Source organism: Aegilops tauschii, chromosome 1 (assembly GCF_002575655.3).
Source record: "Aegilops tauschii subsp. strangulata cultivar AL8/78 chromosome 1, Aet v6.0, whole genome shotgun sequence".
Taxonomy (NCBI): Eukaryota; Viridiplantae; Streptophyta; class Magnoliopsida; order Poales; family Poaceae; genus Aegilops; species Aegilops tauschii.
In genome coordinates this window covers 7,294,619-7,318,151 of record NC_053035.3, presented here as the reverse complement: position 1 = coordinate 7,318,151, position 23,533 = coordinate 7,294,619, and the positions used below count along the sequence as shown (strand labels likewise).

Here is a 23,533-nt window from a genome sequence, read left to right as displayed (position 1 = left end):
TTTCATACACATTCTATATTTTTATACATTAGGAACAGTTTTAGAGACATTTAGCATTTTTCAAATACATTATTAACACTTTTTCATATATATGTATTGGTTGCTACATTTTCTCATAGACATTGTACATTTTTCTATAAATATTTATCATTTTTCAAATGTTGTTAATATTTTCCAATTATGTATGTCAAGTATTTTTATAATATATATATTTAGAATATTTCGTAATATATGAGTTTTTTAAAAATAAATTAATAACGTGGAAAAAATCGCTGCGGCATTATGGCTGCTGCTTTGATGCGAAGGCTGTGCTACGTCTCGCTATAAGTGAGACATACTCGCAACCTGCTAGAGATGCGTCTATATATCGCTCAAAGTAATTTCAACGAACACCTCCGCGGCAGAAGCAAGATTCGCACTATCGTGAGCTAGTGCACATACCCATGTTATTTTTATATTTTCCACTTTCAAAATTTGTTTTATATTTTAAGTATTCAAAAAACATATATTTGAAAATTAACTAAGTTAGATTTTTAAATATTTCGAATATGCATCACATATAAAAAAAATGTTTGTGCAATTTCAAAAACAATATTCACCAGTTTAAAAATACATTCACCTAATTAATAATAAGTGTTCTGTTCCAGCAATTTTGTAAAAATGTTTGTGACATAGAATTTTGTTCACCATGTATTACAAATGTTCACTGTGCATTTATAATATGCTTATTATGTATTTAAAAATTATTCAACATGTATTAAAAAATCAGCGTGCATCCAACAAATGTTCAACGCGTATCTATCAATTGTTTAACGTGTATAGAAATATGTTTAACATGTGTTCAGAATTATTTTTTATGTGTATCGGAAAAATGTTTAATATGTATTTAAAATTTATTTATAGTATACTCTAAAGATGTTAATTGTTCTTGAAAAATATTTCAAGTGTATTTAAAAAATATTCATACACCAAAACTGGGAGTACTAACAAAATTCATGAATATGAAAAGTAAAAAAATAAAGTTGATTGAAAATAAAAATAAGAATAATAATGACAGAGAGATAACTGAAATAAAAAAGAAACAGAAAAGAAAAGCAAAACCTTCCTCGAACCATAAAAATCAAATAGAAGCACTGCAAAAACCGTGTAAATTGCCCAGCCCACCTCAGCGCTCGCTATAGGCTAGAATGCTGCTGCATGCTATATACAGCATTTGTAGCTTCCAAGCGCCTGAAAAAAGTTACTAGAAAGCCGGCATTTTGGATACAAGTGAGTGCATAGATGGACCAGGCCCGTTGTGTTTTTTGCTGCAGTATTTTGTTCCTCGTTTTTGTGGGTTTTGGGTTTCATTCGGTTTTTGTTTTGCTTTTTCATTTTTTTTCCTTTTTTTTCATTTGCATAAATATGTTCTATGTCGTATACGCGAAAATTTTGAGAACACACGATGAACATTTCTATAATACACAATGACATATTTCAATCACACGGCGGATATATTTCAAATACGCGATGAACATTTCTCAATTATTATTTTCAATTTTCATAATATTTATATTTCCTTCAAATATTTTAGGACCAGAAAAACATTGGTTTTGCATGTTTTGTCCATTTCCTTTGGTGTTTTGGTTTTGCATGTTTTGTCCATTTCCTAGAAACACACTCCAAATAGTATTTCTAGCAGTTTTCTTTATAAGAAACTAAAAAGGCCATGGTTTGGATATTTGGCTTGACCATCCACATAAATATCCTCCTCATTTGATTTCATTGGAAATGTTTAACATACTGACAGAACTCGAAATCCGAGTTTTTTTTTGGCGGGGAAGGTTGAAAGAAATTCCTATTGGGTAACATTCCATGACCCAAGATTGGGTGGAGAATTAAACACATGTGGAGTATCAACTAATTAACGGTTCGGTAGCTTGGCGGTGTCACTTTTCATTTCTTCATGAATAAGGTACATTTTCAGTCTCCGCAAAATATAGTTACATTTTCGGTATCGGCCTTCCGTTCCTGTTGGACACTGCATCTCTGTCTCGACATACAAGTAAGTCGTATTTATCAACATGCGTATTATAAACTGTATGTGTATTATAATCTATATGTCAGATTCGTTGTCTACTCGACATGGCAAGAACTAGCTAGGTGGCAATTATTAATTGTATTGTTCAATTAAGTTGTCAACTGCTCTTAGCCCCAATAAGCTCATATCAGATAGCCTTGATGGTATTAATTAATTGTGCTTGGTTGCCAAGTAAGTGACCGGTGCTACCTGTGCATTACTTTGTTGCTAGGTAATGTCAAAACCAGATGGTATGCTTCAAACTGCATGCAATGGGTTGACCACTAGTTATCTATAAAAAGCACACCTTTACACCACAAAATCCATCATTCCCAAGGATCTCCTTGTCCTTCGTCTTGGCTCCACAACACCACAACTGATACTAGTAAGTAAGAAAATAATGGCTCCGGTGAAGGTGTACGGGTTGCCCATGAACGGAAGTGTGGCACGCGTTCTGGTATGCCTAGAGGAAGTGGGAGCCGAGTATGAGGTCGTGGCTGTCGACCTACACACCGGTGAGCACAAGAGACTGCCGCATCTTGCTCGTAATGTATGTTGCCGCCATGTCCCTCTTTGATTACATACATACTATGTATCTATCTTCTTGCCTCTTTGACTATATAGTTGTGTTGTTGTAAGGCTAATTAGATGCATCAAGTTACATGAATCAACACTTTGCGAAAGCTGATAGGGATCTTTTTTTTTTCTTGTCTCTGCTGTCCACAGCCCTTCGGCCAGGTCCCTGCGTTCCAGGATGGAGACCTGATCCTTTTCGGTGAGTAGCTTCCTTGCTTAATTTGTGTGATATTGTAATGATGGACACTATCATTTACTATTGATAGCGCCATGGTAGATGTCTCAATCGAGGTAGTTATTTTATCAGATAATGGTAGGTTGTAAAATGCCAAAGTCATGTCTCCTTTTTCAACTAGTTAAGCACATCCTCTAAGTCACTAGGCTAGTATATAGTTCAGGAATTTTTCCTAGTTATATTGCTTGGATATTGTTATTCCTTTTTATATAAAAGATAAGAATAATACTTCAAATAACTAGTGCATCATGAGTGAAAAGGGCAAGGCCCCATCTCGCACCACTGAATTATTCCAAATGTGTTATGATTTGGAAAAAGAGATAAGCAAAAAACGCCTTGCATTGCAAAGGATTGGATATGTGGTAATTATTATTATTTTGGCCCTTGGTGCAAATAAATAAATAAGAACATGAATTCATATAATGTTTTTAGAAAATCAAATCTCTATAACTAGTTGAATTGTTTGCATGTATAACTAGCTGATTTTTGACAGAATCACGGGCAATCTCAAAGTATATACTCCGAAAAGAATCATCAGATTTACTGAGGGAAAACAACCTCTCTGAGTCTGCAATGGTTGATGTGTGGCTTGACGTCGAATCCCAGAAATTTGACAGCGTCATGCTGCCAATCATCTTTCAAGGGCTTGTCATCCCGGTTTACATGGGTGGGACTAGCGATCTTAAAGTTCTTGAAGAAAACCTAGAAAAACTGAAGGAAATCATGGAAGTCTATGAGGAACGCTTGTCCAAGTCCAAGTACTTGGCAGGAGATTTCATCAGCTTAGCGGACATTAGCCATTTCCCAATGGTTCACCTATTGCATGAAACTCCATATGCATCGGTGCTCGATGCATATCCACATGTGAAAGCATGGATTGCTGGCGTAATGGATCGTCCTACTGTGAAGAAGGTCATCGGGCTTATGAAGACATTTGGTTGATAGAAACTATACAATAATTTGTGCACATTCGAGATGAATGTTGGTGGAACATGATGTGGTTGTGGTTTGAAAATCCTATGATTTCAATAAAGGGGACAAAATATGTAATACCTAGTATGTCACTACTCCAAGTTAATGTAATTGTCATTTATCAATCATATGTTGTTGTTTGGTAGTGTGTTTATTCTTCCCATTTTCCTATTACTACATTTTAATTGTAGTGATTAAAGCATTAAAAATGTAGCAAAAATGTGTTGTAAGCATATGTTATGCATTTGGTAGGCTTTTCTAGTTCTAGCTGCATCTTAACCACCGAGATGTGGGGGCTATGTAGTAGTGGAACAGAGAGGCCTTGGAACTATTAATTTGTTTACATATGCACGTAGGTTGATGAGGACAAAATTAAAAAAATACAAAGAAACAATCGAGAGGACCAAAAGTTCAAGTACCAAACTAGATATCTTCTGCCCTTCATCTTCCATTCCTTCTTCGCCTCTGATAGGCCACTCTGCCTTGAGTTGGAAACAGAGCTATAAGAGTCAATGTTTTTTCAGGACTATATATTCCATATAAAACCCTCTTTGTGGAACATGTGAGCATATTTTAACCAAGGTCGTGGCTTCAAGCTTACATCATGGTGTATAGATAAGATGAAGTACTGTGACGCCCCCGATTTGACCGTACACTAATCATGCACGCCAACGTGTACGATCAAGATCAGGGACTCACGGGAAGATATCACAACACAACTCTAAAACATAAATAAGTCATACAAGCATCATAATACAAGCCAGAGGCCTCGAGGGCTCGAATACAAGTGCTCGATCATAGACGAGTCAGCGGAAGCAACAATATCTGAGTACAGACATTAGTTAAACAAGTATGTCTTAAGAAGACTAGCACAAACTGGGTTACAGATCGAAAGAGGCGCAGGCCTCCTGCCTGGGATCCTCCTAAACTACTCCTGGTCGTCGTCAGCGGCCTGCACGTAGTAGTAGGCACCACCAGTATAGTAGGAGTCGTCGTCGACAGTGGCGTCTGGCTCCTGGGCTCCAGCATCTGATTGCGACAACCAGGTAGAAGGGAAAGGGGGAAAAGAGGGAGAAAAGCAACCGTGAGTACTCATCCAAAGTACTCGCAAGCAAGGAGCTACACTACATATGCATGGGTATATGTGTAAAGGGCCATATCGGTGGACTGAACTGCAGAATGCCAGAATAAGAGGGGGATAGCTAATCCTGTCGAAGACTACGCTTCTGGCCACCTTCATCTTGCAGCATGTGGAAGAGAGTAGATGGTAAGTTCACCAAGTAGCATCGCATAGCATAATCCTACCCGGTGATCCCCTCCTCGTCGCCCTGTTAGAGAGCGATCACCGGGTTGTATCTGGCACTTGGAAGGGTGTGTTTTATTAAGTATCCGGTTCTAGTTGTCATAAGGTCAAGGTACAACTCCGGGTCGTCCTTTTACCGAGGGACACGGCTATTCGAATAGATAAACTTCCCTGCAGGGGTGCACCACATAACCCAACACGCTCGATCCCATTTGGCCGGACACACTTTCCTGGGTCATGCCCGGTCTCGGAAGATCAATACGTCGCAGCCCCACCTAGGCTCAACAGAGAGGTCAGCACGCCGGTCTAAATCCTATGCGCGCAGGGGTCTGGGCCCATCGCCCATTGCACACCTACACGTTGCGTACGCGGCCGGAAGCAGACCTAGCCCCCTTAATACAAGCGCGAGCTTACGGTCCAAGGCGGCGCGCGCCACTCAGTCGCTGACGTCAAAAAGAGCTTCGGCTGATACCACGACGCCGAGTGCCCATAACTGTTCCAGCGTAGTTGGTTAGTGCGTATAGACCAAATGGCCAGACTCAGATCAAATACCAAGATCTCGTTAAGCGTGTTAAGTATCCGCGAACGCCGACCAGGGCCAGGCCCACCTCTCTCCTAGGTGGTCTCAACCTGCCTTGTCGCTCCGCCACAAAGTAACAGTCGGGGGCCATCTGGAACCCAGGCCCACCTCTACCGGGATGGAGCCACCTATCCTTTCAGCCAACTCATCAGAATCACTTGCGGGTACTCAACGAGCCGACCCGACTTTAGTCACCACATGTGTCATGTATATAAAGTATATAGTATATACCCGTGATCACCTCCCGAAGTGATCATGGCCCAGTAGTATAGCATGGCAGACGGACAAGAGTGTAGGGCCACTGATGGAACACTAGCATCCTATACTAAGCAGTAGGATAGCAGGTAAGGGTAACAACTGTAGCAACAATGACAGGCTATGCAGCAGAATAGGATTAACCGAAAGCAGTAACATGCTACACTACTCTAATGCAAGCTGTATAGAGAAGAATAGGTGATATCTGGTTATCAAGGGGGGGCTTGCCTGGAAGCTCTGTTGTACAGGGAGAAGGGTCGTCGGTGACGTAGTCGTACTCGGTGGCATCAGCGCCGGTCTCGGGGTCTACCGGAGAAGAAGAGGGGGGGAAGAAACAGTAAATACGGAGCAAACAAAGCATCACAAAACATAACGATGCAATATGCGGTGCTAGGTATGCCCTAACGCGGTAGTAAGTGATACCGGCGAAGGGGGGAAACATCCCGGAAAGTATTCCCGGTGTTTCGCGTTTTCGGACAGATGAACCGGAGGGGGAAAGTTGCGTGTTTGCTATGCTAGGGATGTGTTGCGGATGAACGGGCTATGTATTCGGATTCGTCTCGTCGTTCTGAGCAACTTTCATGTACAAAGTTTTTCCATCCGAGTTACGGATTAAAAGATATGATTTTCAAAAAAAATTATTAATTTCTGGAATTTAATTAATTATTTAATTCGAAATTCGAAATTTAAGTCAACAGTCAACAGGGGTTGACTGGTCAACCTGACCAGGGGGTCCCACTGGTCAGTGACACATATTAATTAAACATATTAATTAACCTAATCAGGATTAATTAGGGGTGGGCCCCACTGTCATTGACTGATTAATTAATTAACTAACAGTTTAATTAGTTTAGTTATTTGATTAATTAGACATAATTAATTAAGTTAATTAATTAATTATTTAATATTTTTACTTATTATTATTATTTAAATTCTTTTTTTTGTTATTAAACGTTCTGGAGTGTGGGCCCCCATGTCATAGGCACAGGGGCCATAGCGGGCGTGGGGCGTGCGGGCGCCAGCCCGAACGGGCGCCCGCCCAGGCCAGTGGAGGCGTCGGGCTCCTGCGGCTGCAGCGAGGTGCGTCGGGCTCCTGCGGCTGCAGCGAGGTGCGCCGGGCAGGAGGCGGCAGTGGGGAACGGCCACGGGTGGAGCGGTTGGGGCGGCGGCCATGGTGGAGCAGGGAGGCAGCGGGACGGTGTAGGATGGCGGCAGCCGTGAGCGGGCGCCGGAGCGCGTGCGGCGAGGGGCGCGGCCGTGCTCGACCGCAAGGCAGAGACGGGGCGGAGGCGAGCGGACTGCACGGGCGCAAGGTGGACGAGCGCGGTGACCGCGGACGAAAGGAAGGGGAGGCGGAGGCCGAGGGCCTCACCGGCGTTTGCAGGGGCACATGGGCGTCGAGGCTCGGGGGCGACCCGTGGGGAGGAGGACGGGGACGATCGACGGAGACGGGGAGGTGGTCCGGGTTGCCGGCGACGAGTGCGGCAGGGCGACGGGGTCGAGGGCGCGGCGCCGGAATGACGGCCTCGACTCGGGACGAGGAGGAGGTGAGGAGGCGAGGCAACGGGGTCGAGGTGGCGACGGCGTAGGGCGACGGGGCACCGGCGAGCGCGTCGAGTGGCGGGGGCGAGGCGGCGATGGACGTCGACGGGCGATCCGGGCGGCGGCCTCCTCCTCCGATCCCGATCCAATCGGGGGAGAGAGGAGGAGATATTTCGAGGAGGGGGGAGTGGGGTGTCGGTGGGGGGTACGGGGTACCGGAGTGGGGGGGTATGGGGAGTGGGGGCGGTTGGTCCGGTTGGGCCGGTGGCCTGTTGGGCCTGAGCCCAGTGGGAGGGGTGTTAGCCCTTTTTTTTTTTGCTAGTTTGTTTTTCTCTTTTGTATTTTCTTTCTTTTATTTATTTTCTTTTCTGTTTTATTTCACTTTAAATCATTTAGGCATTTTACAAAAATGTGTTTATTACACCATATTTACATATGCAAAATATGGCACCTCCCGAACAATTTTGTTTTAACTTTTGAAAAGTTTGACGTCTGACATTTATTTAAACTTTTGAATTTGAAAAGTTTTTGATCCAACGCGAGATTAGCAACGGTAACCGGGGTGATGTGGCATCATTAACGTGGAATTACTGTAGCATGATTATCCGGGCGTCACAAGTACTATGCTCTACTAGCAGTCAACCTGGGAAGCAGATTGTCATGTGCTGCAGAGGAATAGTGAGTTCGATATTATCTCTTCATGGATGCTCTACTAAGGTCCATTGCATATTTATTCAAACACGTACTTTCTAGAGAAGCATCTTTTACGGACTCATATTTCCGCAATCCAAACCCAAAAACAAAAGGACACAATTAGGCAAATTAAATAAAACAAGTAGATGAGACAATCAACACAAAAAAAATAGACCAGTTAAAGCAATACGAATCATATGAAAAAAAAATTACAGCATTCATCAAGATTAAATCTATATTTCAACACAAAAAAGATTAAATTCGCATGTTGGGACTTCCCAGAGAGGAGTGCCCTCCAAAAATCAGATATGGTGGTGGGCTTACCATATTCTTTAGTAAAACGTGAAACAATAGTCCAAAATGTCATCTATTTTAGAACGAAGCAAGTGATCTGCCTTGCGAAAATGTTCTATTAATTAGAGCGATATTATACTCATTGCACTTGTAGGATCCAACAAAGGCAGCAGAATATACGCAAGTCACATGCTAACATAATTCGACAATGATCCACTTGGTTGCTTAATTATTAATACATGATGAAGGAGTCCGACCTAGTGGGCTGGCTGATCAATCATGCACCAAGGAGAGATAGAATACCGGCAAATTGCAACTGGGGATGCCTACATTTACCTAATTAACAACTTTTTATTGATTAATAAGTTCATAAATCATACTCCCTTTATTTATGTATACAAGGCAACTTCATATTTTTATGTCTATCCTTGAGCATCAGTTTTACCAACAAAAAGTAAGTTATATGCCACAAAAAGTATGTCATTGGATGCACATTTCAAAGGACATATAACCCATATTTTGTTGTGCAAAATTACAAGTCAAAGTTTGATATGAAAAACAAAGTGGCCTTGTATAAAGAAAAGAAGGGAGTACTATGCATGAAAATGAACAAACAAAAGGACCATATAACACTGCTGGATTTATGTTCTCTTTTATCGGTCGTCATCAATGATAACCGGAAACCGATATTTTTGAAAATAAAAAACCCAGAAGGATCATATAAAACCCGCTGATGATTAAAATCCAAAGCTCGCCTCGGCGATCACCTTAGCCCTTGCATCTCGACGTCCCACTTGTGTATAGGCCACCACCATTTGTTTGTTAATTCGATTCGATAGCTTGAATTGGACATGGAAGTTAGTAGGGGGGCGGTGGATCGCAGCATGCATGTTAAACAAGTAAAAGGTGCACCACGGACAAATAACAAGATCTAGCAGCCACTTGTGCATGCACAAGGAATTAAATAAAAGCCAACACTGATCTAGATGTAGTTGCAGTGCAGGTTCCTCGACGACCCTTGGCGCCATGAAAGATGCATGATTTATATACAGATAGATATATATATAGAAGAATGCTAGATGAATATATATACAATCTGACGCACGTAGGCATCACAATTCCATGGATCGATCTCCAGCCACATGCGTGCGCTCCAATGATGACACCATATATGTTGATCCCGATTGATTTGGACATTCATCTTTCAGACCTTTTTATTAAACTAGTCACTCGATCGCATCCGGCGGCGAACCAGCGAGCGACCGCCACCATATATGTTACTAGGGCACACAACAACCAGCCAGCGACACCCACACAGCCCGCCACACGCCACTAGCTAATCTCTTCTTCTTCTTCTTCTTCTTCCTTCCGCGATCGGTCCAGCTCTGAACTGATCGCCATGGGCAGCGTCGCCGCCGCCGTGCAGGAGGACTCCCCGTCGTCGAAGTCGCCGGAGCTGGAGGCGGCGTTCCTGGAGCGGTGCGCTGCGTCGGGTGACGCGGCGTACGGCGAGCTCAGGGAGCTGCTGTCCCGCCTCCACGACCCGGCCACGAGGCAGGAGGCCAGGGTCTTCCTCACAGGCCTCCGCCGCCGCTCCTGCTCCGACCCCGGCGGCGAGGAAGGATTCTTCCGGCGGTACGGGTTCTGCGTCCGGGAGCTGCTCCTCCACGACTCACGCTGCGGCCTCCCCATCACCACCCTCTCCTCAGGTACACCACCTCCTCTCAATCAAGCATCAAATTATCCACCCATCTCTCTCTCTATCCGTCGATCATTCTCAGCTAAGAAGAGAGCCAGCGAGAGGAATATTCCTGTCATTTTTATGTGTGTATTGTTTATGTGTGCTCTGTTCTTTCTTGCTGTCATTGTCTGATGACGATTAAAGACTAGGACGTGGAGATGGTGGATTTTTCTATGCGTGTTAACAGCACCCAACCACAGCTTAGGTAGCCAGGGTCAAGTCAACCTCCGGGTCTTTCCAAAAAAAAAAACAGAGGTTGCACTAACCTCCACATAGTACTACCTACTGTAATTTGGCATGGTTCACGCCAGAAAAGAAAAGAGAAATACACAACCTTTATCTCTGCAAAAACTTAGAAAAAAGTCTGCAAAAATACAACCGCATTGCGATCGACAAGCACACCATCTTTTTATCTGTTTCTCGCGGATTTTCTGAGAGATTTTGAGTGTGGAGAGAATTTTTCATTTTAGTGGAGGATGATGCATTCCAACGTCTGGTCAATAAAAAAGATTGGGCCATTTATCAAAAGAAAAAGATTGGGCCAGGGATAAACAAAGACAGCCTCGGCCCGTGAGATTTCCGTGGCCCGCTAGAAACCCCAATTGTCCTGCCAAGCTGACTGACCTGACCCTGAAAGAAAAGGACAGCAAAAAGCTTCATTGGATTGTCCGCTATAAAGAGCTTTAGTTATGGTGCTCATGTATACTATTACAATTTTCATTTTTTTTCACGACTAATTAGTTGTCATATTACTAGTACTTACAAGGATAGTATTTTTTATAAATTTATTTTATTTTATTTTATTATTAACAAAAATTCAAGCAGACACAAAAATGTTTGCCCCTCAAATATTTTAAAAACGTGTATTTTGCAGCATAAGGTGCACTCTTTAGTTACTGTTATAGCTAGTGTGCCAATATTTAGAGGACATACACGTGAAATAAATGCATGCTAAAATGTCACTATTATAACGCTTTCTTTTCTTTTATTAAAGTCGACACACAAATATAGCGACATTTGATCTGGACACGAAATGATTTTATCCACTTTACCCTAAGCTAGGATGCACTATTTGAGAATTGAAGTAAAGGAGGGTTATTCCCCCACAAAGAAGTTGGAATTTAAAATAAAATAAAATAAAATAAAACTATGTCCTAATCTATGCAAAAAAGGGGAAAACAAATATCCAAAAAGAAAATAGTGTTTCTTTTCAAATAACTAGACGATGACTTTGAACTGATATGACTAGACTCTTGGTGGAGGTATGTACAGTGTAATCCAGCTGTCCTTTTTATGTGGGATTTTTTGAAGAGAATTTATCTTACTGGATTTTTTTAGTCTTTTAGTGGATGCATTGCAACGTCTGGTCAACCTCAAGATTGGGCCAGCGGTCGATGCGGACAGCTTCGGCCCATCACATCTTCATGGCCCACAGTCATGAACTATACAGTAGCTTCTCACGTGGAGAAAAAGTTCAACTAAAAAAATGTGGAGAAAAAGTGGCATAATTTGCACTACTTGTTGATTCTTGCCGTACAAATCTAGAGTGCGCAGAATTTAGAACACATGCACGTTGAATTAAAGTTCATAAAGCCACTGTTACAAAATGACTTCTATTATATGAAAAATGCGGTTGATGGATTTTTTTTGGAAATCAACGCAACCACAAAGGCGGGACCATGATTTAATTAGATGTATTTCACACACAGAGAACACTGCTAATTATAATCCTTTTGGTTGGTGACTGCTTACACGGTGACATTTATACTGTTGATTTAGATGAGGACGAAAATGAAAATGTAAATGAAGAAGCAAACTATAAAATTGCCTATCTATCCCTCTCGATCAGATTATTCATCTATCTATCTCTCGACCAGTTGATCCTTCTCAACAAACAAGCTAGCAGGCGAGAAGAATTTCCATCTGTTATTTGTCTATATATGTCTGTTTTGTCTTTGTTATCATAGTCGGTGACAATGAGAGACTATGACCTGGCGATGGATTTTTCTTTTTTTTTTCGGGTAAGGTGGTGGATTTTTCTATCCATGCTACTAACAACTAACTCACATCTTAGCTAGGCAGACCCAACCTTCAAGTCTTGCTTATAGTTTTCAGGGCAAGTACTCATGTTGTTCACAATACATTATTATATAATTATTTCTCACAAGTAAATTGTTGTTGTATGTACTGTATCCAAGAATAAGAATTTGCATAAACTTATCTCGAAACAAATCCCCGGCTAAATTATACGTAAAAGGTAACGTCGACGTAATCTGGGCCACTAAAATTTTCTTCAAAAATAAATAATCAGATGGATATTTAAGAGTTATAGGATTAGCAGAATTGAAAACGGCAATGAAGCGTGTGAGACACACGGTAATGAACTAGTGGTTTTTAGCATAAGGGGCGCTCTTTAATTATTGTTGTATAGCTAACATGCACGTGACCTGCCAAGTTAATGTTAGCTACAATGTCACTGTTATACTGAAGTTGATGTGTAATGGGGCCATGTGTTGATTAGGCGCACTTTGCACGTGGAAAACACTGTTAGTTTCATTGTTGTGGGGACAATAACGACATATGATTTAGAAGAAACTAATATTATCCACATGAGTGAGTTGTCGTCGTACACTTGACATACCAAGTTAATGCATGCTAAAATGTCATTGTTCTAAAATGTTCCATTCAAGCCAATGCGTTTGTACACTTCGCATGTGGAAAAACGTCATTAACTTTGATTGTTGTGGGGGACAAATATAGCAACACCTAGACGGTAAATTTTGTTATCAGCATACATGATTCATCAATAGTCATGCACCAACTCTTAATTACCATTGCTATGAAGATGAACACATGGGGCAATCATTCAAACTGAAAGACAAGTATTCACATTAAACTGTACTCAAAATTCTCCGGGAAAATTAAATATGTATGTTAGTTTAGTGGCGCATGCCAAGTCAAAGTTTTAATAATTTCTTGTCCCATCCATAAACTGTACTCATTTCATAGAAATGGCGGCAAAGTCAAGAAAGAAGTCCCATGCACCGCACATGGAGATTGAAAAACGGCACCATATATACATCTTTATATTGTTTTCGTAGAAAAATGAAAGCCATGGATTGAGTTCACCGAGGTGTCTATTTTATTTTACTTTTCTCCATCTGACTGATAGCACCTTCAAAGGAGCAAAAGTCACACACCACTATATACCAATCCTATGGACCACATATTAGCATGTCTATATAATTATCCACAGAATTTGGGGAAGAAAGTGCAAAATGGAAGATGAAGAAAGCCATATAACACCAACTTGGTGGCTCACCTAACCCACATGCATCATGAGGTTTCAATTTTCCTCCCCTTTTCAATTTCAAAAGTCTAAGGAGTCGGATGTACTACTATTTGATGAATCAAATTAAAGGAGCATTATTGCGTCAAATAAAATAGCCACGTTATATTATTAAAATTTTCAAATACTAGTAAATGATACACAATAGAATATGTATTATTTTAAGATGAAAAAACATTTGCAGCCACAAAAAGTTCTCAAGCAAAATGATGATGCTGAGAATCTCCGCAGAATACGAATTTATGTTTGTACCCTTGTTGTCCACCGCGAGATCTAGTGTCTTTGCCGCTCGCCTGCCATTGCTTTTCCACTTTGCCTTTGCCATTGCTTTTCCACTTTGCCTTACCTCACAAATCGACAGTTCTCATGCATCAACTTCTACCATTCATGAATTTATTTGAGGGAAAGAAAATTATTCGTATTAGACTTGGATCAACTTTTGATAATACATTTTAATCTTTCCATTCCTTATAAAAAGGCTGAAATATAGCATAATTTGAGTGGCTTGCTGAGAGATGTAATGCATTCCCTCATTTTAATGCGATAAATTATGGCAAATCAAATATGTGTGTCAAACTGAGTTAAAATTAGTTTGCCCCATCCGCTACTCATTCTACAACTGTGGTGGTGAGAGGACAAAAGAAGTCATGAAATTTCCAGGCACCACACGATTATTGAAAAAACAACACCATTTTATATGAGTGCTGAAAAAATGACACTATTTATTTATATTTATAAGTACATGTCTAAATTGTTTTTGCCAATGGAGAACAAAAAGGTGTGGTCCGGGTTCATCAGAGGTCTATTTCACTTACTTCCCCACCTTCACATGAGAATATTGTACTTCCCCACCTTCACATGAGAAAAAGTAAGAGACAAAATAATACCAATCCTATGGACCATAATTTTAGAACATTTATTTGCAAGATTTGAGGAAAGAGGAACAAAACATAAAAGAAAGAGAGTAAAGGAAGCTTGTATGTAACACCAACTTGGTGGCTCACCTAACCCACAATCATCACGAGGTTTCAATTTCTCCCCCTTCTCACTCTAAAAAGCCTAAGCTTAGGATATACTACGTCCGTAGCCTACCAAAACGTCTAATATTTTGGTACAGAGATCCCTCCGTTCTCAAATATAAGTCTTTTCAGAGATTCCAACAAGTGGCTATATACGGAGCAAAATAAGTGAATCCACACTCTAAAATGTGTCTACATATATCCGTATGTTGTAGTCCATTTGAAATGTCTAAAAAGACTTATATTCAGGAACGGAGGGAGTACTTTTTAAGAAGGGATCGCAAATAAAAGGAGCAGCATTATTGTGTACAAAAATATATCGGACTCATAATTCCAGATTTTTAAAAAAGTGTATATATACATGCATTATGGCACATGTATAGTAGTAGTGTTATTTTATATAAGATGAAAATCATTTGCAGCCTAAAAAAATATTCAAGCAATTATGTACTCCGAGTAAATAGGAATGGACGGTTCTGCCCTCGTCGTCCACGGCGACGACGTCTAGTCCCTTCGCCCCGCCTCCACGGGCCGGGCCCCTATATATCCAGCCGGCCTCCTCTCCGCCATTGCTGTCCACCTCATTGACCTCGCACCTCACCTCACCTCCTGCTTGTCGTCCCACTCGAGCCTCGCATCCAGAACGACCATCTGACCCGGAATGGCTGCGGCGGCGGAGGGCGTGGAGGCGTTCCTGGCGACGTGCGCGGCGTCGGGCGACGCGGCGTACGGCGCCGCCAAGGCCGTGCTGGAGCGGCTGGACGCGCCGGCCACGCGCGCCGAGGCCAGGCGGCTCCTCGGCGCCGTCCGGCGCCGCTTCGCCGCCGGCGGCCCCGCGGCCGGCCTCGAGTGCTTCCGCACCTACCACTTCCGCATCCACGACGTCGTCCTCGACCCCCACCTCCAAGGTTCCTCCTTTTTCCTCCCATCCGCACAAAAAATAAATATACAGTAAATCTGCCGCCATTGGCGGGTAAGGCTCGGCGATCTGCGCGCCGGAATCTCGCGGCCCCGGTCGAAAATCACGGCTCGATCCGGCTGCCGCCGCCGGAAATCCCAGTTTCTTGGCAAGATACTTTTTTCCCCCAGTTTTTATTATTACTCACCACTGCTTTGCTAAGTGCAGTGCTATCATCAGCAATAGCCTAACAAAAAAACAAATACAGTATATAACAAGGAGTCAAGGATTCAGTTTTGCCAAGAATCCGACGATCCATCCACCCATTGGGGAGGGAGGAAAGGATAACATTTTACATTACTTGAGCAGCGCACACGACAAGGATCTTGTTTGTTTGCTGCCATGCCCATCGGATCCTTTGGGGAGCCCATGTGGCCACCACTGCCTGATGCAGAAGTGGTGGATTCGGTCCCCATGCTCTTCATCCGGGGAGCATCTTGCCTGGGTTGCTGAGTAATTTGGACACTCTCCGTTTGGCCCTTTGTATCGAATGGGAAATGCCTTTCGTCATCCTTGTCAAGTGTTCCGGTTCAGGATTTGCTGCTGGATAATAATAATCTTAATGCGATTGTGACGTGCCTGCTTGCATGAGGCTTTGATTTGCTAGTATATTATCTCAGGGAGGAACCAGAGGTCTGGGTGCCGGAAACTCGCGGTCCGGTGGAAAATTACGGTCTCGATCCGGTTACTGCCGTCAGTAATTTTGTTCTTGTCGTCAGTAAATTGGTTCGGTGATAAAACATTTTCCTAGCTCAGCTGATTCTAGTTATTAAATTGTCATTATTGGCAGCTCAGTGGAGAGTATTATTGTGTTATCGCCATACTAGCAAACACACCGAAGATCTGACTTTGCGTGCCCAGTGACTGAGCCACCCAATTGGAAGGAAAACGATTACATTATTAACTAAATAATAAGGGCACAATTATGGGTTCACTGCATAGTATATAGCATAAATGTATCTATCTTGTTTGTTGCGATGTGTATGGGATCTTTCAGAATCGGCGTATCCTATGATTGTGCTGGAGTGCTGACCATGTGGCCGTTGCGTGATGCTGTTGACTGCTGTAAGCTAGCGTTAGGTATCTCTGCGTGATGTGTCCATGCCATATATCTATGTTTATGTTTGCGCAATGATTCGGTCCCCATGCTCCATTGCTCCTTATCCAGGGAACAGCTTGCCTCGGTTGCTGAGTAATTTAGGCTGTCCGTTTGGCTCTTATATCAAGTGGGAAATGCCTTTCTTCATCGGTCTGACATGTTTCGGTTCAGGATTTGCTGTTGGACAATCTTAAGTTAATATATCTCATCCTGGGCACCTTTTTGAGAGATTCCTCAATCATTAAGTGTAATATACACGTAGACAATCTAGAAACAGGGAGACATTTTTTAATAGGTCAGATTTCAAATTGAGTCAGACCTAAGAACTACTGGGGATAGTTAGCTAGTTGCATTCAGATATATGGCTTCAGTTGGACCACCTTGGTCTGTTGAACACTTGCTAACTTATTGGCTTGTGGAGGTATGGTCATTAAAAGGATCAAGGGAAACACATATGAGATTAGAACAGCCTGAGGCATTGGCCAAATGATTCATTTAAAGGAGTATTTTGATGGCCTTACTCCTTAGACATTTCTACTGCATTTTAGATATTTCGAAGAGAAAGGTTATCTTTTTTTTTTTGGCAGAACAAACCTGCCCACCACCTCCTATCATAGTAAGAATAAAAACATGGCAGTTGAGCCTGAGATACTTATTGCCATAACAACTAAAATATAGCATACATACAACATATCTCTAGTTAATTAATATTGTAGTATATAGATTGACGTAGCCTTTGCACTGGAACAGCTATGATTTTACAAGATTCTCACATTACCTGAAGTCTGGACCTGACACGATTGTTAATGTTCTTGTGTATAAGTTGTCGTCTTTAGTTGGTGCACTAGTAAAAGCTTTCCCAGTTCACTATGCATTAACTTTTTCCTGAACAAGTATCTATTATTTGGTTTTCATATCTTGACAAATTTATCAACTGCTTCTAGGATTCCAACAAAGAAAGAAGCTAACAATGATGGAGATACCCAGCATTTTCATTCCAGAAGATTGGTCATTCACTTTCTACGAGGGTCTCAACCGTCATCCGGATTCCATCTTCAGGGATAAGACAGTAGCAGAGCTGGGATGTGGCAATGGTTGGATATCCATTGCACTTGCAGAGAAGTGGTGCCCTTCGAAGGTTGGCACCTCTTGTTCCATAGATATTTATCTTATCTCGTTTGTTGCAAACGTGGGACCTGCAGAAGTTAGACATTTACTCAGGTTACTTGATATGAAACTTTTAGGTGTCTGCCAGTAGTCTGCTGGTGGTCTAATTTTCTCGGTATACCTGATGCCGTCAAGCATATTGCTTTCAAATTTTGAGCAAGGCATTACCACCACATATTGTTTCTACAATGCTGAACAATTGCTCTCCTTTGGAAGGAAGAAAAACAAGAATGACATGCACCTTAGTAGTTTAAGCCACAAATACCAGCGAATCAAATTAGTTTGCAGTCAGCTTGGCATTACCTTACTTGAGCATTGGTTGTTCTTTTGAAGGTCTATGGTCTGGATATAAACCCAAGAGCTATCAAGATTGCATGGATAAACCTTTACTTGAATGCACTAGACGATGATGGTCTCCCAATCTATGATGCGGAGGGGAAAACATTGCTTGACAGAGTCGAATTCTACGAATCTGATCTTCTTTCTTACTGTAGAGATAACAAGATAGAACTCGATCGCATTGTTGGATGCATACCACAGGTATGGTCAGTTTTTTACCAATTTTCCGTGAATGGGGATTATAGTCGATCAGAACTTGACCAAAATGCCCTTAATATCTGCCTTTCAGATTCTTAACCCCAATCCAGAGGCGATGTCAAAGATTGTAACTGAAAATTCAAGTGAGGAGTTCTTGTACTCATTGAGCAACTACTGTGCTCTTCAGGTAAGTTGAGATATGTCTTCTATTTAAACTTGAGTCATTCAGTTTACCTGTTACTAAATGGTTACACATGTCAGAGTGCCCAAATCTATTTTTTTTCTCAAACAACAAAAGGAAAAGAGAATTTTTAAATTGTATCCCATGCAAGGACTTTTGGATCATTGAAACATATAGTATTAGAAGTCAATGTTTGTTCATAATCTGCTTACAAAATATGCGTTTGAACATTTCTTTTTTACTTGTAGGCATGTGGTCCTACCTTTACATAAGAAAATGAAGTTTTTGTAGAAATAATGTATGCTTTGCTTTGTTCTTAACACATGGTTCCACCAGTAGAATCAATTTAACTCTAGGTAGTTAGGAACCTAGGATGGAGAGCACTGGCAGTATATATATAATATATATTGATAGGGGTTAGCAGACCAAATCCTTGGTACTAGGATTGCTTGTTTTGGCAGTAATCTGTAATAGAACTCCACCTCAAGTTCCACCTATTGCATAATTTTTGGTCTTACAACCTGTATGGACAAACGCGGTCAGCACCCCAGTCTTTCCTATAAAAAATGGCTGATGGAATATGGAAATTATTAGCAGCGGTATTTACTATTAGCCTGTTAAAATTTTCCTTTCCTAAAAGAATGACAATTCTTATGCCATGATGTTACACTGCATTACTCAAGTCAATCTTTGTTACTATGGCTGAATGTACTGTTCTAGCTTCCTATTGTTAATTTTGCTTGTTTGTGAACTTACTGCATCCAGGGCTTTGTTGAGGACCAATTTGGCCTCGGGTTGATTGCTCGTGCTGTTGAAGAAGGGATATCTGTGATAAAGCCTAGTGGTCTTATGGTATTCAACATGGGAGGCCGGCCAGGACAAGGTGTCTGTGAGCGCCTATTTCTACGCCGTGGATTTCGCATCAATAAGCTCTGGCAAACAAAAATTATGCAGGTAGCAATGCTTTGACTGACTAGATGTTAACTAATCCCAGTGTTTTTCCATGCCAGCATTACATACTGGTTAGCGAAATATGCTCTTCATGTTGCACACCAATCTTCAGCGGGCCTAGAATTTTTATTTACTACTCCCTCCGTCCCATAATGTAAGACGTTTTTTGACACTAGTGTAGTGTCAAAAAGCATCTTACATTATGGGACGGAGGGAGTAGCTTACATTTTTATATTACAAAACCATTTGTGTTGAGGATTATTACCAACTAGTTGGTTCTTTGCAGGCTGCTGACACAGACATCTCAGCTTTAGTTGAAATTGAGAAAAATAGCCGACATCGCTTTGAGTTCTTTATGGATCTTGTTGGGGATCAGCCTGTGTGTGCACGCACAGCATGGGCATACATGAAATCTGGTGGCCGCATTTCACATGCTTTGTCTGTGTATAGCTGCCAACTTCGCCAGCCCAACCAGGTACCTATGCTCTCTGATTAGGTTTATAAAACAATAATATAATGGCTGGACTGGTACTAACTCGGAGAATTTCAGGTGAAGAAAATATTTGAGTTCCTTAAAGACGGATTCCATGAAGTCAGCAGTTCCCTCGATTTGTCCTTCGATGACGACTCTGTTGCTGATGAAAAGATTCCTTTCCTAGCATACCTAGCTAGTTTCTTGCAAGAGAACACGTCTAATCCTTGTGAGCCTCCAGCTGGATGTTTAAACTTCCGGAATCTTGTTGCCGGATTTATGAAGAGTTACCACCACATCCCATTAACTCCTGACGTAAGACTTGGTGTTTATTCCTGTGAATTACGTTTGTTTATTAGGAATTCATAAGATCAACCTATTTGGTGCTTCTCACTTATGCTTCATGTGTCACTCCTTTTTCTTTGCTGGTGCACCAGAATGTTGTTGTGTTCCCATCCCGTGCTGTTGCAATAGAAAATGCTCTTCGATTGTTCTCACCGGGACTTGCAATTGTTGATGAACACCTAACCAGACACTTGCCCAAGCAATGGTTAACATCTTTAGCAATTGAGGTACTTTGATCAATCCTCCCCTCTCTTTTTGTGTGTGTTTGAAACTTGGGAAAAGTACATGTCTGATCTGTGAAGAAAAAGTTATGCTGACAAGAATTTTGATGCTATTGCCCTTTCAGGAAAGTAACCATGCTAAAGACACAGTAACTGTAATCGAAGCACCACGCCAATCAGATTTGCTGATTGAGTTGATCAGAAAACTGAAGCCTCAGGTTGTTGTTACTGGCATGGCTCAGTTTGAGGCTATCACCAGTGCTGCTTTCGTGAACTTATTAAGCGTAACGAAAGATGTTGGTTCCCGATTATTACTAGATATTTCAGAACATCTGGAGTTGTCTAGTCTGCCAAGCTCAAATGGTGTACTGAAATATCTTGCTGGGAAGACCCTGCCTTCACATGCGGCTATATTGTGTGGCTTAGTAAAGAATCAGGTGGGTGTAACTTTACCGCAGCAATTAATGTACATTTGATTCACATTCCATGTTATATCAATCAGTCTGGAACTGTAATTGAACTTTTTGTGCATTCCTATATCTACTTAGAAACACTGTTGAAATGTACTCATTTGTGTTTGCTTCATCTTACTTGCAGGTTTATTCTGATCTGGAAGTTGCTTTTGCTATCTCTGAAGATCCAACTGTTTATAAGGCATTGTCACAGACTATTGAGCTATTGGAAGGCCATACTTCTGTCATCAGCCAGCACTATTATGGTTGCCTTTTCCATGAGCTGCTGGCGTTTCAAATTGGCGACCGGCATCCACAACAGGAGGTAAACATGGCTTGGCTCTTCCAGTTCTCCATCTCAGTCAGTTCTGACCACAAGATGCTGAATGGCCTGTTTAAGTGGACACTGCTCTCAGAACGAGCCAGCTAGTCCATGAATTTGGATTACTTCCCTCTTAGCTGGGTACTTTGATTATGCCACAGTGAGCTCCTCAGTGTGTTTCGTTTATGCTTTTCATCTTTTCTCTCTAATTTTTGGTTGCTCTTTTTCAGAGAGAACCTGCAGAAGTGATCTCTAAGGAGATGATAGGGTTTTCAAATTCAGCTATGTCCACATTAGAAGGAGCTGAGTTTTTCGTTCCTGGTTCCAAGGAATCCGGTGTCATACATATGGATCTGGACCGCAGCTTCTTACCAGTACCTTCTGCAGTAAACGCCTCCATTTTTGAAAGTTTTGTTCGTCAGAACATCACTGATTCTGAAACCGATGTCCGTTCCAGCATTCAGCAGCTGGTGAAAGATAGCTATGGCTTCTCAGCAGATAGCTGTTCGGAAATTATATACGGGAACACCTGTCTCGCGCTCTTCAACAAGCTTGTTCTTTGCTGCATGCAAGAACAGGGGACCTTGCTTTTCCCCTTGGGCACCAACGGGCATTACGTCAACGCAGCAAAGTTTGTGAACGCAACCACCTTGACTATTCCAACAAAGGCAGATTCAGGCTTCAAGATTGAACCAAGTGTTCTAGCCGACGCACTAGAGAAAGTGTCTCAGCCGTGGGTCTATATTTCTGGCCCCACAATCAACCCTACTGGCTTTCTGTACAGCGACGACGATATAGCAGAGCTGCTTTCTGTCTGTGCGAAGTACGGAGCTAGGGTGGTGATAGACACCTCCTCCTCTGGTCTGGAGTTCCAAGCCGCCGGCTGTAGCCAATGGAATTTGGAAAAATGTCTTTCTAATGTGAAGTCTTCAAAGCCCTCATTCTCTGTTGTCCTGCTCGGGGAGCTCTCCTTTGAGCTGACCACGGCTGGGCTTGACTTCGGGTTTCTGATTATGAGCGACTCGTCCTTGGTTGACACATTTTACAGTTTCCCAAGCTTGAGTCGGCCACACAGCACGTTGAAGTACACTTTCAGGAAACTGCTGGGTCTTAAGAACCAGAAGGATCAGCATTTCTCTGACCTCATCGTTGAGCAGAAGGAGACGCTGAAGAATCGTGCCAACCAGTTGATCAAGGTATGCCTTTTGCGATATCCCGGGTTTAGGCTCTCCGTTTTCTTCCACTGACCAGCTCTCAGATGATCCCCTTATATCCTTAGTTTAATTTGAGTACTTCGAGTTCGACACGCATATCTGACACATTCTTTCCTCTTGTTTTATTTTCCTGTGATATGATGAACAGACACTTGAGAGCTGTGGCTGGGACGCCGCGGGCTGCCATGGAGGCATCTCGATGCTGGCAAAGCCAACCGCCTACATTGGCAAATCGCTCAAGGTGGATGGCTTCGAGGGCAAGCTCGACAGCCACAACATCAGGGAAGCCCTCCTCAAGTCCACCGGGCTGTGCATAAGCAGCAGCGCGTGGACTGGGGTTCCAGACTACTGCCGGTTCAGCTTTGCTCTGGATAGCGGCGAGTTCGACCGGGCGATGGAGTGCATCACCCGGTTCAAGGAGCTGGTCCTCGGTGGCAGTGCTAAGGTGAATGGTAGCAACTAGGGTTGTTGGGTGGGTCAAGTGGGTGAAGAAACTGTAAAACCTGAAGGGGAACAAACTCTTATCTTTCTTTGCCCGTATGAACAACTTTGTTTCGAATCAAAAAGGGAATAAAAGCGTGGCATCACTGGTGTAAATGCATTTGGCAATTAGCTTCTTGTGTTCTGAAGAATGTACTGCATGTCTCCTTTCTATCAGAAGGTGCTTTTTTTTTTGTGTGTGTGTGTGTAACATTTTCTTTCAGAGGTAGTAGTGTTGGATATAATTTGCCAAAGAAAAGGAAGACCTGTCAGGTACATCCTTTTACTTGTCTGATGAAGAGCATAGCAATAGTTTTTGAAATTTCAAAACAAATTCAGAGTATGATTGTTGTGTTACAGAGTTTAAGGTACTACTGTGCTCCATTTCGAGTTTTGATTTTAACGAGCTGGGAGATGGCATTTTTGTTTGAAATGGAAATGGAAAAGGAGAGGAACAGTCTAAATTGTGCTCTCTCCGCAATTACTTGTTTGGATTTTACGTTGCATTAGAATTAA

The 23,533-nt window shown here is 42.1% G+C and overlaps 2 protein-coding genes across 2 annotated transcripts; both read left to right on the top strand.

The window, feature by feature from the left end:
- The first annotated feature begins 2,373 nt into the window (after positions 1–2,373).
- On the top strand, positions 2,374–3,984 carry LOC109757807 (glutathione S-transferase 1). Its single transcript, XM_073504815.1, has 3 exons — positions 2,374–2,609; positions 2,786–2,834; positions 3,364–3,984. The coding sequence occupies exons 1-3, from the start codon at positions 2,460–2,462 to the stop codon at positions 3,810–3,812; spliced, it is 648 nt and encodes a 215-aa protein (XP_073360916.1). The 5' UTR covers positions 2,374–2,459; the 3' UTR covers positions 3,813–3,984.
- An 11,121-nt stretch (positions 3,985–15,105) lies between these two features.
- On the top strand, positions 15,106–23,134 carry LOC109757810 (methionine S-methyltransferase). Its single transcript, XM_020316645.4, has 12 exons — positions 15,106–15,526; positions 17,620–17,813; positions 18,176–18,382; positions 18,471–18,566; positions 19,326–19,514; positions 19,798–19,986; positions 20,062–20,298; positions 20,421–20,555; positions 20,675–20,986; positions 21,147–21,326; positions 21,554–22,519; positions 22,686–23,134. Exons 1-12 carry the CDS (start codon positions 15,280–15,282, stop codon positions 22,998–23,000), a joined length of 3,267 nt encoding a protein of 1,088 aa, XP_020172234.1. The 5' UTR covers positions 15,106–15,279; the 3' UTR covers positions 23,001–23,134.
- The last annotated feature ends 399 nt before the right edge of the window (positions 23,135–23,533 follow it).

Coding starts and splice junctions, on each gene's coding strand:
- LOC109757810 (XM_020316645.4), top strand. CDS start 15,280: ATGGCTGCGGCGGCGGAGGGCGTGGAGGCGTTCCTGGCGACGTGCGCG. Junction 20,987..21,146: donor GTGGCTTAGTAAAGAATCAG/GTGGGTGTAACT, acceptor TCTTACTTGCAG/GTTTATTCTGATCTGGAAGT. Junction 21,327..21,553: donor ACCGGCATCCACAACAGGAG/GTAAACATGGCT, acceptor GCTCTTTTTCAG/AGAGAACCTGCAGAAGTGAT.
- LOC109757807 (XM_073504815.1), top strand. CDS start 2,460: ATGGCTCCGGTGAAGGTGTACGGGTTGCCCATGAACGGAAGTGTGGCA. Junction 2,610..2,785: donor TGCCGCATCTTGCTCGTAAT/GTATGTTGCCGC, acceptor TGCTGTCCACAG/CCCTTCGGCCAGGTCCCTGC. Junction 2,835..3,363: donor TGGAGACCTGATCCTTTTCG/GTGAGTAGCTTC, acceptor GATTTTTGACAG/AATCACGGGCAATCTCAAAG.